Source organism: Coenobita brevimanus, chromosome 101 (genome assembly GCF_032717465.1).
Source record: "Coenobita brevimanus isolate Jiangsu-jjx chromosome 101, ASM3271746v2, whole genome shotgun sequence".
Taxonomy (NCBI): domain Eukaryota; kingdom Metazoa; phylum Arthropoda; class Malacostraca; order Decapoda; family Coenobitidae; genus Coenobita; species Coenobita brevimanus.
Genome location: NC_137054.1, coordinates 29,413,637 through 29,432,924, shown reverse-complemented (window position 1 = coordinate 29,432,924; position 19,288 = coordinate 29,413,637). Strand labels below are relative to the sequence as shown.

Here is a 19,288-nt window from a genome sequence, read left to right as displayed (position 1 = left end):
TGGTCCAAAATTCCAGTCCCCCAATATCTGTATGCTTTTTCATCCCTTACATACTTTCTCATTCTCTCATCCACACACACATAATCAGTCATTGAATTCCATTCATTCAGTTCACCACCCACCCTCCTCATCACTTCCCACTTATACATGTGGATCATTTGGAACCAAACATGGCTATTGGCTATCACCTACTCTATCCCTGCACAGATATCCACTAGAGCACTGCCAGTCTCATCTACCTCTGTAGGCACACCTCACTCACCAACTATTCCATCCACCTTTGCATTCCCTACTTTTCCATTCATATCTCCAATCAAAGATACTTTCTCATTCCTCTCACACTTTTCTATGCATGCTTCCACATTAATTTTGCCCAGAACTCTTCTTTCATTCTGCTCACATGGTCTTCTGTTTATGCATATACACATACAGTCGCCCACACATATATTCCTACTTCCAAGCTTAACCAGACAATTCTCGAACCAACTGATCCTTACTGTCTTATACTCTCCTTCTGTATCTTGCAGATAATAATACATACACCCCCTAATGCCTTATCATTCTCACCTACTTGTGCACATGTACTCCATCCACACTCCCACTATCTCACACTCTCACCTCCTCATTTAGTCTGTCAATCCACTTATGTCCACTGTTGCACCCTCAAGCAGCTGGACAATCTCTTTCACCTTATCATTTGCCCCCTTACATTCCATGTTGAAATCCATACCATGTCCTGTTTATTGTCCTTTGTTGTCACCTGTTGGTCTGTCCTAGTTTGAGGCATTTTTTTTGTCTTTTAGTTAGTTGTTTTCCAAGGAGGGGTGCTAACCCTCTGCCAACCCTCTTGTTTATGTACTTGATGTATTTTCTGCCATCACTGGCCTCACTACTAAGGAGGCATGTGGGCGTGATAGGTTTCCGGCTCTTGTCCTCGAGAGCTATGTTTCAGTGCTTACATTCTGCCTAGGTAACCTCTTTTTCTCATTTTCTTTCAACTTGTACCTTTCCTTTTCTCTGGAAGTTTGCCCACATTTAGCCTGTCCCAAAGAAGGGTGGCCATTCCACTCCCTTTAACTATTGCCTAAATGCTTTAATATCTAGTATTTCAAAAGTTTTTAAATTTATTTATAACAAAAAATTTTTTAAAGCACCTTTCCTATCGCAATATGAGTTCGACCAGGGAGGCTCCACTGGCAGTCTTCTCACCAACCTTTCAAACTCCTGGCCATCCTCTTTTCGGGACTTTGGTGAACGCATTGCTATTGCATTTGACGTCTCAGCGGCTTTTGAGTGAATCTAGCATGATTCTTTAATTTCCAAACTGCCCTCTTATAGTTTCTATCCTTCTATCTGTGCCTTCATTTCTAGCTTCCTTCTGGTCGTTCTATAGCTGCTGTTGTAGACAGCCACCATTCCACTCCTAGGGCTGTCAGTATTGGTGTTCCTCAGGGCTTTGTCCTATCGCCCACTCTCTTCATTCTATTCATCAGTGATCTAAGCTGTACATTTAATCCCATCCTCTCATACGCTGATGACTTTACCTTCACCTTTCCATTCGCTTCTCACAGCATCCATCTCAGCAATTACTTCAGCAAACAAGAGTCTAGGCTATGGCACACCTAATGTCTGTCTTGGCATACATATCTGATTGGAGTAAAAGTAGTCTTGTTGTTTTTACTGCATCAAAAACTCAGTTCCTACATCTTTCAGCCCATAAAAATGTTCGACTTGAGTATCCTTAAATTTTTAACAATATCCAACTCAATCCAGCATCATCTTTAAACATACTTGGGGTTTCATTCTCTTGGGATTTATCTCGGAAAGATCATATCACCTCTCATGTAAAATCTGCTTCCAAGAGATTGGGTGTAGAAGCCAGCTCTTTGCCGTCGTTACCCTTGCAGAGTTGTTGACTTTATACGCAGATTTCCTTCATTCCTTGTAGAGTACAACTCTTGTGTGGGGAGGCTTCACATATACAGTGCTTCTCATCAAGTTGGATTATAAGATTTTTCGTCTTATTAACTCTTCTCCTCATTGCTGGCTCCCTTCAGTATCTCTCTCTTTGCCACACTGTTGCATCATTATTTATTTTCTGTCAGCTTCATTGGTGACTGCTCTTCTGAACTGTCTGCTTGTATTCCTCCACTGCTATTGCCCACACATAGTACCTGTCTAGCAGCAAATTCTCCTCTTTTTTCTGACCAACTCTCTAATGCAAGAGTTAACAGTTTCTCCCAGTCCTTCATGTATGTAGTAAGTTAACTCTGGAACTATCCTCTTCAGTCTATTTCCTACTGACTATTACTTCCAGTCTTTCAAATGCAATGTGTCCAGCTATCTCGAAATTAACAGATCCTGAATTTAGCTCTCCCATATCTTGTTTTTCTTGGAGGGAACAGTCTTGCTTGCTTCTGGCCTTTGCTTCCTTCTTCCTTGCATTAGGAGAAAAATAAATAAAGTGGTTGTTTTGAGTAAAGCTAAAGCTAATTCCAGTCTAACCTCATTACATTCATCCCCGAAGACACATGGGAACTTTTCAGTGTACAGTATTTTTTTAGGGAAAACAGTGCGTCTTATATGCCATGAAACATGGTATGTTGTTCTTTAGTCCTGGTTGGGTATTTTTCTAATTTAAACAGGTTATACCTTTCTGTTTATTAATTTTTAATGCAGTATCTGGAAATCTGGAAAACAGTGATCTCTTTTGTGTAACAGCTCAAGTTGACCCAGCAGAAACTGTATAGGAAGAGAGTGCACTTTAATACTTCTTTTATGGCCCAACAGAAGCTCCAGACACTTTTGCTTTCACCTTTGTCGGAGGTGTCACTGGTTGGCCACCCTGATGTGCGTCAGAAACAACTGGAATCATTACTACACATCCTTCATTCTTGTGGTGAGCTGCTGCACCATGGTTGGCCCCTCATACTCAACATCATCGGTGCCATCAATGACAACCATAGGTCAGTATCATATGTCGCTTGCTAATGCTTTCTAATTTTGCCCTTCCATTCATTATCCAATACCTTACTGCCTCATCAGGAACACTGATGTTTAGGACTTGGTTTCTCATTGTAGACATTTAAATTGAGAGTGACCAGTTATTCACACCAGACTGGCAAAACATGAGCAGTAAACTCTAGCCATTCTGTAGATTTATACTTTTACAAGCCACATCTGGTTGGAGCAATTTAACTTACTAAACCAGCAGGCTTTCACTATTTGTTATATGGTTACAACCCAACTTACTGAACAGTTTCTTGATTAATGGGATACATGGTTACCACCCACCTTACTGAATGGTTTTCTGGGCTGCAAGAAACCATTTGACGTGTCGTTCATAGTAGAGTCACCTGAGTGTAGCACAGTATCCAAGGAGTGGAGAGTGGTGAAGCCTTTTGCTGCATGCGGCATCAGTTGTTGCAAAAGGCTCCAGTGGCAGTTGGCATTGATCAGTACAGCTCCACCAAAAACAGAGTGATGAGTTCTGGGGAATTTGGTCCTATTTGGCATCTGGTATGGTTCCCTTAGCGTGCACCCAGTTGCTTGCTACCTCAATTCTCCCCTACTGGTAACAGTGCATGATTTTTTTTTTTTTTTTTTTTTTTTTTTTTTTTTTTTTTTTTTTTACACTTGAACATTTTTCTGCAAGTATGTCTTTCTTTTGTTAGGCATATCTGAGCCTTTCTTCTACATGATGTTAGTACATCCCTCTTCAGACAGGTTTGGGACTGAGAGGAACAGTTTTGGTGTCGTATGGGCTGAAGATGTACAGAATGTTGCCAATGTGAATTGAAGAATTTTTGTTGTAAAGAAAAATGTCACTGATATATGATCTTTGTTAGATGCATCTGTTGTTTTATATTTTATCTTGTTTATACTTTTCAGTCACGTGTTTGAGTGAGAGTAGACAGCAGAAAATCATTTTTCAAATACTGTACAGTGCATAGCTCTGTATCTTTACTGATGAGCCACATTAGTGAAAATGCATGCTGTAATAATCCATGCTAGTGGATAATAGGGTATCTGTTTTTGAAAGCAGGTGTACCTGACCCAAATGAACAATTGTAAGCCTGAAGAATAAAAATCCACAGCAGCATGGCATGGAAAGTTACCATGTTCATTGCAGTAATGTGGGGGAGGGGGGGTGGGGGAGTCCATGAAGTGCTTAGTGGTCTGAAACTAGGTTACTGTATTACTGAGACAGGCTTTTTCTGAGGGAACTGCAACTTATGTAGGAAAAGCATTACCAGTGTTGGATCATCATCATCATTATCCGGGCCTCCTTTCCCACCCAAGGGCAGGGTGAGGAGTAGCACTGTCCAGACAGCCCCAAATTTGCCCAGTCCGCTGGGCCACGCTTCCATTCATTCATAAATCAAGCCCCGGGAATCTTGGTTCTGTCGGATACCCTCAAAACATTCACCACGTTCTGTAGCTTCACGTAATCACATCTGATAGAGTCAGTCCAGATGCTGCCGTGTTAAAAAGGGTTGCCAAAATCCCTGATCATGCCCATCTCCTCACAACATTCGTCCAGCCAGCTTGATCTCCTGTCAGTTCCCTAGCCTCACCGACTTCCAAACCTCTCTTCCTCACACATTCACCCTCCATATTCTCCACCTTCTTGGCCTACCTCGCCTCCTCCCTCCTTCGAATTCGCTCAGGTATACCCTTTTCATCACTCTGTTGTTATCCATTTACTCCACATGACCACACCATCTCAGTACACTCTTCAATTCTAGTGTCCACCGACTTCCTCACTCCGCATCTTTCACAAATCACATTATTTCGTATCCTATGCACCCTCTGTACTCCACATACATTCCTCAGCATTCCCATCTCCACTACTCTTACTCTTGACTTTTCATTTTCATTCCATAGTCTCACATCCATATGTTAAAGTTGGTACTAACACTCCTTCATGTAAGCCTTGTGCAGCTGCAACACTCAAGCCTCTGTTTCTTATCAAGGCCTTCGTTGCACCAGCTACTTTTCTTCCTTGTGTCACTCTACTTTCCACTTCTTTTGCACATTTTCCTCTCTTTTCTATCACTGTACCCAGGTATTTGAACACTCTCACCAATTCCTGTCTCTCTCCATTCACAGTTACATCGCACTGGGAGTCACCTCTCTCTCAATAACCATCACTTTACTCTTTTCTGCATTCACTCTCAAGGCACGGCGCTTACAGAGATCAGCAAAACTCTGCACTAGCCTACCAAGTTCTTGTCCGGTACTTGCAAGCAGTACTGCATCATCAGCATACAACAAATTTGAGATATTCCATCCATCACCATTCATTACCAATGCCATCCCTCTCTCCATTACTTGTGTTTTTACTTCTCTCATCACCTCATCCATATATATATATATATATATATATATATATATTGAACAACCATGGGGACATTACACAACCTTGTCGCATGCCCACACCGATTGTGAACCATTCACTTAGATGCCCATTAACCCTTACACATGCTTCACTACCATCATAAAAACTCTTGACGGCACCTAGCAGCTTACTGTCTATGCCGTACATGTGCAAAACGTTCCACAATTCTTCTCTGTCCACTTTGTCATATGGTTTTTCCAGATCCATTTATGCCATAAACACCTTATGGTCCTTCTCACAAGCCTTCTCTACTATCTGTCTCACTGCAAATATTTGGTCCACACATCCTCTGCCACTCCTAAAGCCACCCTGTCCATCATTCACTAGGACTTCTGATATCTGTCGTACTTTCTCTAAAATAATTCTTCCATATACCTTCCAAACCACACTCAATAAACTTATACCATGATAATTCTTGCACTCACTCACCTTTATTTTTGTACAGGGGTACAATCACAGCCTTCTTCCACTCTGCAGGCACATATCTCCAACAAGCACTTCATTCCACTCTCTCCACTACACTTAATCATCTCTGCATACACCTCATTAACCCCAGCTGCTTCCCCATTTTTCAGCCGCTTCACAGCGAGTGTCACGTCTCATGGTACTGCATTCCTTCTCTGCACACCCCCAAAACCAGTCATGTTTACAGCCACTCTGCTCTCTCTATTCCCATTCATTAAGCTTTCAAAATATTCTTTCCATCTGGTCCATACTTCATCTCCATGGGTTAATAATCTACCACCTACATCCTTCACACCATCACATTTCTTTATGCTTTCACTTCTACATTTCTGCATCTCTTTCCAGAATAAGTTTGTATTTTCATAGTAGTGTGCATTCATTTTTCTTCCTAGATCCTCATTTACCTACTTCTTTTTCCCACTACTGTAGTCTCTTTATGTTCTTCTTGCTCTCAACGTATTCAGATCAACTGAACCCCTGTTCTGTAACCACTTTAGCCATTTCTTCCTTGTTTCCTCCACGGCTCTCTTAACCTCCTCATCCCACCATGCCGTACCTTTCGTCTTTGATGTTACTCTTGCCACACCACACATCGCTTTAACATTCCTAACTAAACAGTCCCTATATGCAGTGTTGCAACGAACAGCAATTGTATTTTGTCCAGACGTTTTGACATATTCATCTATGTCATCTTCAATGGACCTAAAGAGATAAAAATGACCTGTAAGGTCATGTATAAGAATGATTTTAAGATTCAGTCATTTTTTTCTTTACAAAGACAGGCTACCGACTGCCCTTCGCTCGTCACTCATTTATGAATATAAGTCCCCTAGTTGCCATACAGGGAATATTGGAAGCACAATCTGAGCTTTCAAGCTAAGGGTTGACAAGCATAGTGGTCAATCGAGCAGGACTTCCTGCGAGCGACCCTCCTCACTCAGCGGTAAGGGAACAGTCATATCATTGTAATACTTCTGTTGATCCCAAGAATTTCTGTATAATGGACACATATGCCAGTAAGAATCTAAGAATACTAGAATCCATTCATATTAATATACGAAAATGGCCATAAACAATTGTCAGTCTGCTGTCCTTCTGAATATATTGTGCAGCTAAGTCTCCCATGTAATTTAACAGTTTTTTTTTTTTTTTTTTCCTTTCTTTTATATAAGTACAATGAGCTTAAGCTCAGATAGTTCTTGTAGGCATTTAATTACCTTACAGGTTATTTTTATCTTTTTAGATCCACTGAAGATGACAGATGAATATGTCAAAATGTTTGGACATACATAATAAAAATGCTGTTCGTTGCAACACTGGTTTTGCTTTTCCTATATAGGCTACTGTAGTTCAGGGCATTTCTTAAGATTAACCATACCTTTGGCTCTCAGCCCGTCCTTCTCTCTCCATCCTTGTAACATGTTCAAATCATCTTAACCTACCAATTCACATTACAGTACAGTACTTCTCTAATAATTCTCATGCGAATTATCTCTCACAGCACATTGTTCTGTTTTCTGTCAATTAGTGATACCCCGTTCATCCACATGAACATCCTCATTTTGGTGCATTCTGATCTACATTTGTTCTGCATTCCAGTCAACATTTATCCTCTTTTCTTGCAGGTTAAGTCTCACTGCCATGCAGCATTAGAATTTTCACACTTGTTTAGATAGTACCAGTAGTATGAAAAGAAAGGAGTGCTTCTTCATAGTCAGAAGAGGCAGTTTCCTAAGCTGCTTTCATCCACTTCCCATTATATCAGTGGAACTAGCTCCTACTTCTCCAACACTCAGTGCCCCTCAGCTGCCAAACTCTTCCACAAATTCCAGGCAGCTCCCTCTCAAATCGACACTGTCCATTCACTCTCATAGAAATATTTCACAGAGAGTGATGTAGGTGAACTAAATCTTGTAACTGTACTCATAACTAGTGGATTAACATTCCTATCAATTTTTGGCCTTGTAAATTTGAAACTTCTCATAATTAAGTCAAACATGAATGTTACATGCCTGACACCTGATCAGCCGATCAGCTGTTAGTGTTGTTACAGTCTTTGAAAGGGGTTTAAAGGAAGAAGATTTTTACATTTTCCTTCAAGAGCAAATGCTATTTCTTGTTTTCTTAGCACTTTCACAGCTTATGTAAGTAGAACAGTAGGTGTGTTTAACAGTGTTTGGTGCTGGGAATATTAACCCTTTAACCGCGGGCATTGTTTTGCCCCGACTAGCCTCTCCTGCAGGGGTTCCAGCCAAAATGTTAACAAACTTTAAACCTTTATAACTCTGCACAGAATAAATCTAGAGCGAAAAATAAGGTACCATTAGAAAGTACTAACCTTCGGCTTTGCAATGATGTAGGTTTCATGATTTCATTGACTATCACTGGATGGGCAGAGCCATTAGAAGTGAGCGATCTAAAATCACTATTTTTCGCTCACACACCATTACCAAATGCCAACCTCATTCTGATAATAATACTGTAAACATATATGAACACTGCACATACGATAAACACCCACTCTGTGTTCACTGAGGCAGGTAAAAGGCACTGTAATTGCCTGCACTTCACTGCCACATCAGCGGTGTCGTCACTCACACAGCTGGACAGATACTGATGCGTGTTTGGTCAGGGGTGGGGTGGGGGGCCCGGGGGGTGAGAGGTGGGGGCCTGGGGGATGGGAGGAGGGAGGTGGGGGTCGGCTGGAGTGAAAGAACTTAATAGCTACTCTCCCTTGAAACAATTGGCGCACAGAAAAAACGCGCGTTATTCAAAATATTCACAAACATTCGAGAATGACACCCGCGGTTTGGTCCAGTTTTTGCAGTGTCATTCTGGGATGACACCCACAGTTAAAGGGTTAAGGCAGGCTTTGGAGGGTCATTAGGGGGCGACAGCAGGGAAATTTGGGAGATTTTTTTTTTTTTTTTTTTTTTTTTTTTTTTTTTTAATGTATGATGCAGTATTTTATACTGTGGCATAAGGTAGGCAGTCATACTGTATCTCACCTTGTGGAGCTGGTTGCATGATGCAAAGGAGTTTTATGTATCTGTGGACTGGATATTGCTCCTTATCAGGACTGTGTTTATTCAGTACATACTCCTTTCTTTCACCCACAGTGAACACCTAGTGAGACTGGCATTTCAGTGCTTGCAGCTGGTGGTGACAGATTTCTTGCCATTGATGCCTTGGGCCTGTTTACCACTTACTGTTGACACTGCTGCAAAGTTTGGCTCCCAGACACAAGAACTCAACATATCTCTTACTGCCATTGGGCTTATGGTGAGTCATTAACAAGTTTCTGCTGCTCCTGTCTGGGGTATTTTTCATTCTGCTTTTAGTACAGGCACACCACCAATTTTCTGGCATCAGATGGTCCGGCACCTCTTTTAATCTGGGCACAATCATAAGAGGACACTCGAAATTTCTGTGCCCACCAGACCAGTTTACCAGGCGGCCACAGATGATGTTAAGTGTAGTACGTGCCCACCTGGATTGTTTGCATTGCATGTCTTAGACTGCCCTGTATTATGTCCGTTTTGTAGCTTATTCTGTTTATATATAACCCTAGCAATGGCTTTTAAGAAAGATGCAAGTGCCATTGGTGGTGTCAAGCATAAACACAAGCCTTTTTCAATACAGTCAAACCTTTTTTGATCGTAGTTCATTGGTCTGCCTAACAACTGCAATAACGAAACCCCTTAATAACCAAGTAAAGCAATAAGTGGGAATAAATGCAGTAGTTCAGGATCCGCAAGTTTACACTCACTTTATTGCCTGGTACGCAAATAATAATTCCCAGACAAACTGGAGGGACTGAATCAGCAGTGTTTACACCAATTCACTTACTCCCAGTCATAATCCAGACAACCCTTTTCTCTCATATTTCTTCTGACCTTGTGAACCATATTACCACTTCAGTTTATTCATAATTACTACTACTATCAAATCAGAAGGTTATTTTCATCACTGGTACCTACTGAGACACTCTCTAATTGAGTGTGGGTGCATAAGGCAATAGCATGTTTCACATTTATTTGCATGTGGAAGTCAGTCGCCGCGAGGCACACCATTATCATAGTAACTGATATGTAGCTACCAGGTGACCTACTGCACTGGCTGCCTATATCTTTACATATATTTTTACTCACCTGGCAGGACAGAATGGTGTAATAGCAGCTTTTTGGAGGGATTTAGTGCAGTAAGACATTTTTATTATGCTAAAAACAAAATAAAACAGGATAAGGTAGCAGAACTGTTTACAAAATTGGATTGTGGTGTTCCTGTCCAGAAGTTGTGTGACACATACAGTACTGGTTCGTTAACTGTTTTTTATATAAAGAAGCAAAGGGAAAAATATTGAAAATGCTTCTTCAGAATTAGTTGTTGATCACCCAGAATAATTTTTTCAGTCATGTGAGTGATCCAGCTCATATTTCGGGACATGTCCTTGACTTAATCCCGTCCCTGTTGGCTGCAGATACGTATCTGATGTTGAGGTTGACTCAGTTGACCCCCTCATATCTGATCATGCTCTGATCACTTTTAGTTTTGATATCCCGAAACCCTCTTCCTATAAAAATGTTATCAGGTTCAGAAATTACAGGAACATTGACCACCATTTGGTGTGTCTTGAAATTGATCAGCATTTAAACTACATTGATTCTTCAACTCTTTCTTCTGATGATTTCGTTGATATATATATAACAATGAGCTTAGTTAAATTTTTGACTATTATTGTCCTGAGGTGGTAAAAACAGTCATTGTACATGATAATTCTCCATGGTATGGTCCTTCCATTAATTCTTAGCATAGACAGTGTAGAAAGGCAGAACGTGAGTGGTGCATACAACGGACCGAATTAACTTGTTTGTGTTATGTAGTGTGATCCCTACCCTGACGTATGGAAGCGAGGCATGGACCTTGCAAGAGGGGAACAAGTCAAGAGTGAGAGCAGTGGAAATGAGTTACTTGAGAGGAGCATGTGGAGTGACATGGAGGGACAGGTTGACGAATGAAACAGTGAAGGAATGTTGTGGGGTAGATGTGGATGTGGTTGAGAGGATTAGGAGAAATACACTGAGGTGGTTTGGACATGTGGAGAGAATGGAGAATGAAAGACTGACTACGAGGGTGTATGTAGGTGAGGTGGAGGGAGGGAGAGGGAGGGGTAGACCAAGGATGAGGTGGAGGGATGGAGTTGAGAGGTATATGAGGGAGGGGGGGGTGAGTTGGGGGGAGGGTAGTCAAATGGTGGGTGACAGAGTGACTTGGAGGCGTTTTGTCTGCGGCCACCCTTTGCGGGATTAGGGCGTCAGGCTATAGATAGATAGAAAGATAGTGTTATGTTTTTGCGAGAAGAGCAGGTGTTCACACTGTAAAAGACCAAAAGACAAGGTATTATCAAAATAAATTTGAGGTGCTCCACATTAGAAGGGCGGCTTGCATCACCCCACCAGAAATGGAGATAATGTGGTATAGCACTATATTGAGGTGTTTACTTTTGTGTGGGAGTGGATGGGTGTCCCTTCGGCCACTGTAGGTAGTGGTGAAAATCCACTGAAGGTAAACATTGCTAACAACCATCAAGGCAGTTGGCACTCTGTTCTGAGCAAAGTATTCCCAATTAGAAGGGCTACCCAACCAGTATAAATAGTGTGGCAAGTGAGGGATGGGGTTATGTAGCTCCCTCCCTGCGGAAAATTCTGAATTAGAACGGCATCCGAAACTGTGAGAATCTCCTCCTTCATGCGGGTGTGGCACCAGCCAATCAGAGCGCTCCACTCACGTCGTGTGACTGCTCCCAGTCAATGGGGGCCCAGTTTGTGTGCAGCCATGTTAGTCCCTTTTGTTTTGGCTTTCCCAGCAAACACAACAAGGACGCTCCGTACTTTTGTGCTTTCTTTTCTGTGCATTTCGAGTGTTATGAGCACCAAACTTCACCAACAATGTGAAGAGCACGAGGAAAGTGTTGCAGGGCTATCAGGTATGGACCAAGTGAATGGTGCTAAAGTAGGACTCGCCTAAGTTTGCGGCTGTGGTGTGGCCCGGACCTGTGTACAATGGTGCCATGTTTCCCCAACTTGTGATGTGAAACGGAAGCTATTTATCTACAAGGCAACACAAATACGATAAATTCAGATGAATAAAACTTACACGTGTATTTTGATGGATGAATCAACAGTAATCTTATTATGCATAAAATATTTATACGGTAACTCAGAAACATGGCATACATATTGTACAGTGTTGCTAAAAGAAATTGTAGTCACTTTTAATGTTTTTTAGCGTAGTTTTAGGGTGGGTAATAATACTGTATTACAGTTATGGATATAAGAGAATGAGTCTGAAAAAAGAAGAAATATGCCAATATCCAAAGTAAAAGAAATAATTCATATAATTCTTGTGAGTGGCAACAGTGACACACCCAGTCTGGCCTAAGGTAAAGTACGTACCCCTCCGTAGACCTAAGCATAGCTTGTACAGGTGTTGCTAGGGAAAAATGCTCACATTTACTGGCTTTTACCGTAATTTTAAGGGCGAGGAATAATCACATTTATAATCATAAGCTAAAATGTAGGACAAAATAGTAGGCATATGCCAATACTGAAGAAAAAAAAAAAATATTCAATCACGAGCGGCAACACTTCCACACCCAGTCGGTGGCCTTGATCTCAGGGGTGGTGTGGAAATGATGTCAAATTTACAATATATATACAATATTATGTAAAAGAAAATATCCAAAATGTCTCTTGCAATAAAAGAGAGAGAGAGAGAGAGAGAGGCAGGCAGGAGAGGGGCAAGGTTGAATGCATTGTCGGCATGACGGGGGGTGGTGGTGGTCGTGGAGGCATTGTCAGGCTGAGAGAGAGATGGAGGAAGGGGAAAGAGAATGAATGAATGAAAATCAATCATGGTACTGCAATAACGGGTCATCTGTTGCCGTATACAAAAAATGATAAATATCACTAAATGTAACAAAACCAAATTAACAAATGAGAGCACAATTATAAATAACTTATAAAAGAATCAAAAGTACTCAGGGTGGCTCACATCTCCCGCCAGGAGAGAGAGAGAGAGATAACGGTATAGAAAACGTGGCAACACTGTACACAGGTGCGGGCCACACCACAGCCGCAAACTTAGGCGAGTCCTACTATAGTGGTGATAGCGGTGCTACTCTAAGCAAACGTGCTTTCTGTGGGGTAGTTGAGTCAGGGGCATCTAGCGACTCCGACCCCAACAACCCCATGTATGTGCCTGATTTAACTGATATTAGGGTCAATCATTTCTCCCATGACAGTGATAGTGGTGATAATGTGCTTTAAAGTGGTTTTGTTGGCACCACGCAGAGTGGTGGTGGTGATGAAAGTGAAAGTGTAGGCCAGCGGGGTCATGTGGAAGCACCAGGCAGGCCTAGTGGTGAGGGTGGCAGTGGCATGGCACATACCGAGAAGTGGGGCCAAGTAAGGTCAAAGAATGTTTCTTCATGGCAGCAGAATGTGGCAAAGAAATGCCATAACCTTGGCCTTAAGTACGTGGGCCATGCAACAAAGAAACGTGTGCCTGCTAAACAAATTGGTGCTTTGTGCCCTGATGGCTGTTTCACAAAGGTAGGGAGGGGGAATATCGAGAGTGTTTTTAAAGGTTTCTGGGCTGTGGGAGTCTGTAATGCCCAGAATGCGTACCTGCAGTCTCTGATTCATGTGGAGCCTGTAAAATATAAATGTTCAGCCAAAGAAGTCATGCAGAGGTCAGTGCTCTATAAGTTTTGTATTAAGGTGAACTGAGGGAAATTTCAGTGGGTAGGAAAACCTTCATTTCCATTCACGGCCTCGGTGACAAGAAAGTGAGGCTATTGATTCTGAAAAGGAAAATGTCCCCTCATGGCACACTAACCCCTGAATTGTGTTGCTTTCATCCCTCTGGTAGGGCCATAACTAGTGACCAGCTGCAGCATGTACGCGGGCACATAAAAAGTCTGCCTGTAACAGCTAGTCATTACTCGTGAGCACATGCACCACACCGGAAATATCTTGAAAGTGGTGGCACCGTAAGTGAGCTTTATAGCTGGTATGTTGTGTGGATGAATGAGAAGTACAGTGGTGAAGAGAGTCTGGCAGAGCACTAGGCCATTGCACTGGTGTCATGCAGCCTACTCCGCCAGAATGAACAGGTGGCTGCAAGTGTAGAGAGCACTGACCTGAAGGTCGTGTGCATTGACCGTGAAGAAACTCTGCCATGCCCTCATCTCTCGACCAGTATTGCTTACTACAAGTACAAAATGTGGGTGTATAACTTTTGTGTGTATGACCTTTGTGAAAAGGAGGGAACAGTGTTTGTGTGGGATGAGGCAATTGCGGGACGAGGATCAGACGAGATGGCTAGCTGTCTCCTGAAGTGGCTGGACAGGAAAATGGACCAGTAAAGGCAGGACTTTGTGCACCTGCGCATTTTTTGTGACAATTATGCAGACCAAAATAAGAATATAAACATGCTGCTTATGGCACTGCAGCAGGTGCACAGGAAGTGTTTGTTCCAGGTGGAATTTATTTTTATGAAAAGTGCCCACTCATACCTGCCCTGTGACTGAGCCTTGGGATTTATTGAAGAACAGATCCGGAAGGCAGAGTCAGTTGCAACCCCCCAGGACTACATTGACATTATTCACTCCGCCGTGAGGAAGAAGTTCCCGAGTGCCAGTGAATTGGGACGACTTCTTCAATGTGAAGGCACTGCAGGACTTGGTTTCATGGTGGAATACTCCTGGGTTTTTGCAGGCATGTCAGCTGGTTGTGTCCCAGTCCTACCCTGAGGGGTACATAATAAAGAATGATTACAACCTGAAGGATGTTTCATCTGACTTTAAGAAGATCAGGCTCTTAAAAGGGAGAGCCGCCTGGAGCTTGCAACGCATCAACCTGGGGTTGGTGTAACTTTTTTTTTTTTTTTTTTTTTATGCAAAGAAGAAGGAATCAAAGGCCAGGAGCCCACAATTATTGTTCTTTCCAAGAGAAAAACAAAATACAGGAGAGAGGCAAATTCAAGATCCGATCATTTCGAGATGCCTGGACACACTGCGTTTGAAAGACCGGAGATCATATGAAGTAGGGAATACACACAGAGGGTGACAGATCCAGAATTGACCCGTGGCATAAATGAAGGACTGGGAGTAACGTTTCACTCTTGCATTAGAGAGTTCGACAGAAAAGGGATGAGAGTTTGCAGCTAGACTGGTGCGTAGCACCCGTCTTAGAGGTGGAGAAATGCATGCAGACAGTTCAGAGGAGAAGTGACCATTGAAGTAGTGATAGAAAAGAGATAAAGATGCAACAGTGCGATGAAGAGACAAGAGGTTGAAGGGAGACAGTAAGAGGAGGAGAGTTAATGAGACGAAAAGCCTTTGATTCCACCCTATTGAGAAGAGCTGTATGTGGGGAACCTCCCCACACATGAGAGTTGTACTCTAAATAGGGACGGATAAAACCCCTGTATAGAGTCAACAGTTGTGCGGGGTAAAGAAGGAACAGAGTCTGCTTAGCACACCTAGTCTCTTGGAAGCAGACTTGATAAGAGATGTATTATGATCCTTCCAAGATAAGTCCCGAGTAAATGAAACCCCAAGCATGTTCATGGATGATGCAGGATTGAGCTGAGTATATTAAACATTAGTGAGTGTACATGTGCAAGATTTTGTCGGGTTGATAGGTGTAAAAACTGAGTCTTTGATGCATTAAAAACAACAAGATTATTTTTACCCCAGTCAGAGATACGAGCCAAGTCAGACATGAGGTGTGCCATAGCCTCATCCCTTGTTTGTTGAAGTAACTGCTGAGATGGATGTTGCCGGAACCGAACGGAAAGATGAAGGGTGAAATCATCAGCGTATGAGTGGATAGGGTTAGATGTACAGCTTAGGTCATTGATGAATAAAAGGAAGGGAGTTGGTGTTTGGACAGAGCCCTGAGGAACACCACTGTTGATAGATCTAGGAGAAGAACGATGGCTGTCTACAACAGCGGCTATAGAATGACCAGTAAGGAAGCTAGAGGTGAAGGCACAGATAGAAGGACAGAAACCGTAAGAGGGCAGTTTGGAAATTAAAGATTTATGCCAGACTCGATCGAAAGCCTTTGAGATGTCAAGTGCAATGACAAAGCTTTCGCCAAAGTCCCGAAAGGAGGATGACCAGGAGTCTGTAAGGTAGGTGAGAAGATCGCCAGTGGAGTGTCCCTGGCGGAACCCGTACTGATGATCAGAAAGAAGGTTGTGATAGGAAAGATGCTTTAAAATTTTTCTATTAAGAATTGACTCGAAATCTTTTGAGATACAGGATGTTAAAGCAATTGGACGATAATTAGAAGGTTGGGAATGGTCACCCTTCTTTGGACTGGCTGAATGAGAGCAAACTTCCAGCAAGAAGGAAAGGTACAAGTTGATAAGCAAAGGCGAAAGAGTTTGCCTAGGCAGGGTGTAAGCACAGAAGCACAGTTCTTGAGAACAACAGGAGGGACTCCATCAGGCCCATATGCCTTATTAGTATTGAGGCCTGTGATGGCAGAAAATACATCAGCTGAAGAAATTTTAATGTCAGCCATGAGGAAGTCAGAGGGGGGAAGTGATGGAGAAAGAGCACCGGAATTGTCTAAGATGGAATTGGAGGAGAAAGTCTGAGCGAAGAGATCTGCTTTATCTGTAGAGGAAATAGCTAAAGAGCCATCAGAGTAGAAAAGAGGAGGGAAGGATGATGAGGTAAAGTTGTTAGAAAGGTTTTTGGCAAGGTGCCAGAAGGAGCGGGAAGAGTTCTAGTTGGAGAGTTGAGAGCATTTAGTATGGATGAAATTATTTTTAGCAGAGCGAGGAACAGACTTAGCACGATTCCGGGCAGAAATGTATAAAAGATGTGATTCAAGGGTGGGTTGGCTCCGGTACCTTTTATAGGCCCTCTCCTTGTTGCGGACAGCATTAGAACAAGCGTGATTAAACCAAGGCTTTCTTGCATTAGTCAGAGGATATGAGAAAGGAATGTATGCTTCCATGCCCGAGAGGATAACCTCTGTAATGCGCAAGGCACACCCAGATGGCTCCCGGCCATGGAAGCAATAATTACCGGTATTCCAGGGAAAATCAAAGAAGTACTGCCTGAGGGCCTCCCAATATGTAGCTCCAAAGTGCTACAGACGACGTTTCTTTGGAGGGTCCACAGGCCTTACCAGAGCAATAGGACAGGTTAAGGTGATAAGGTTGTGATCGGAGGAGTCCAGTGGAGAGAAGAGATTAACAGTGTAAGCAGAAGGATTAGTTGTAAGGAAAAGGTCAAGTATGTTGGAGCTCGCTCCAAGGCAGTCAGGGATACGGGTACGGTGCTGTACAAGCTGCCCTAGGTCATTAAGGATAGAAAAGATGTAGGCTTGTTCACCAGGTGGATCAGTGAAAGGAGAGGAGAACCAAAGGTGGTGGTGAACATTGAAATCTCCAAGAATGGAGATTTCAGAGAAAGGAGAAATGGATAGAATGTGTTCCATCGTAGAAGTAAGATAGTCAAAGAATTTTTGATAGTCAGTAGAATTAGGAGATAAGTAAACAGCACAGATATATTTAGTCAGAGAATGACAGAAAAGCCGAAGCCAGAGTGTAGAGAATTCAGAAGAATCGAGTTCAGGAACACGAGAGCAAGATAAGTCAATGTGTATATATACACAACAGCCACTTTTGGCATTGAAATTAGTAGGAGGGTACAGAAGAGGGTCTGCTGTCAGTTGCCTCAAACAGCTGAGTCTCAGTTAGAAAAAGAAGGTGAGGTTTAAAGGAAAGGTGGTGCTCAACAGAGTGAAAGTTAGAGGAATGATCGCAAATGTGGCAGAAATGAAGAAGAAGAGAATCAGACATTGATTCCAAGCAGCTCAGGTCGTCACCGGGAGAGGGGTGGAAGGTGGGGGTATTTATGATCCTCCCCCCGGGGACTCTGAGGCCACGTGTTTTGCTGCCATACTAGCCCTGGGCTCCTGCGCTCCTCATGGGGCAATGTAGGATTGGATGATAGATGGATGGATGGAATTTTTTTTTAAATTTTGGAAATTGATAGTTAGAGAAACTGGTATTGGAGAGCATGCTGGACTACTCTCTGTGTAACTGAGACACTGAAAAAGTTCAGCAAAGGGGGATGGTCAGGACCTAGTCTCGAGGGCTGATGAAACGGGAGCTCCAGCTCTCCCTGTCATCAGCTTTCCATCCACCTCGGGAGTACTGCCCTGCTTGACTGGTGCTACAGTCTACTCCCCTACAGTACCTGCAAGTACCCGAATGCCTGGCCACTGTCAGAGGAAAAGTGCCAGGATTTATGTGTTCTGGCAGGGCTTCTTGGCGACCAAGCCAGGGCATGGTTTACTGCCCTCCTCGACCACCAGGATCACCTGAGGCTGGCAGGTGGTGGCACTGAGGACACAGATGAGGCACTGGATGATCCAGCTGATGTCGTCATGGATTATATGCATGTGAAATAGTGCCATGCCTCCAACATCATGCCTTCTGCCCCTGCTGTTGACGACATGGACTTCTTAATGGACTTGCATACGGATAACGGATTTATAACAACACGACCTCCTCTAATATTCACCCACTGTTGAGTGTTTACTTAACTATGGTATTATCAATGATTATAATAATCTGTCTATCTATCTGTCTATTGCCAGACACCATAATCCCTTAAGGGGTGGCCATTTGACTTTGAGTTATTGGTTTTACAGGGAGGGGCACCAACCCTCCACCAATGCACTTGTTGACACATAGGGAGCACCTGTGGTTTGGTTATATGGTTACCACCCAGCATTGTAAATGGTTTCTTGGCTTACAAGAAACCTTTTGGCTTGTTACTCAGTGTAAAGCCACCTGTAAAGGAAAGAAAAACATTAAGAAGTGACAGGAAAAATGGGAGAAATAGGAAGAGAGGAGGACAGGCATAGAAAAAGAATGATAAAGGCTAAGGAAGAAGTAGGCAGCACTACAGATAATAATAATAATAATGATAACAACAATGATCTAATACTCTTATTATAGGTTTTATTACTAATAACAGTCATTATCTGTAATATTACTCTGTTACCGATAATGACTTAGCAATAACACCGATACTAATAGTAATAAGCTTATCTATATATCTATCTATCTATTGCCAGACGCCTCAATCCCGTTTGGGGTGGTCACAAACAAATCGCCTCCAAGTTGCCCTGTCCCCCGCCATTTCACTCCCCTGCTCCCAACTCACACCCCCCTCTCTCATATACCTCTCCACCCCATCTCTCCATCTCATCCTCGGCCTCCCCATCCCTCTTTCCCCCTCCACCTCACTCACATACACTCTCTTCGTCAGTCTTTCACCCTCCATCCTCTCCACATGGCCAAACCACCTCAGTGTGTTCCTCA

The 19,288-nt window shown here is 42.8% G+C and overlaps 1 protein-coding gene across 1 annotated transcript in view; it reads left to right on the top strand.

The window, feature by feature from the left end:
• LOC145414995 (protein MON2 homolog) overlaps positions 1-19,288 on the top strand; it is a 570,120-nt gene that overhangs the window by 310,025 nt on the left and 240,807 nt on the right. The window contains exons 16-17 of the mRNA XM_080284414.1: positions 2,791-2,966; positions 8,986-9,148. Of these exons, the coding sequence (XP_080140540.1) occupies positions 2,791-2,966; positions 8,986-9,148 (339 nt within the window). The remainder of the gene's footprint in view (positions 1-2,790; positions 2,967-8,985; positions 9,149-19,288) is intronic.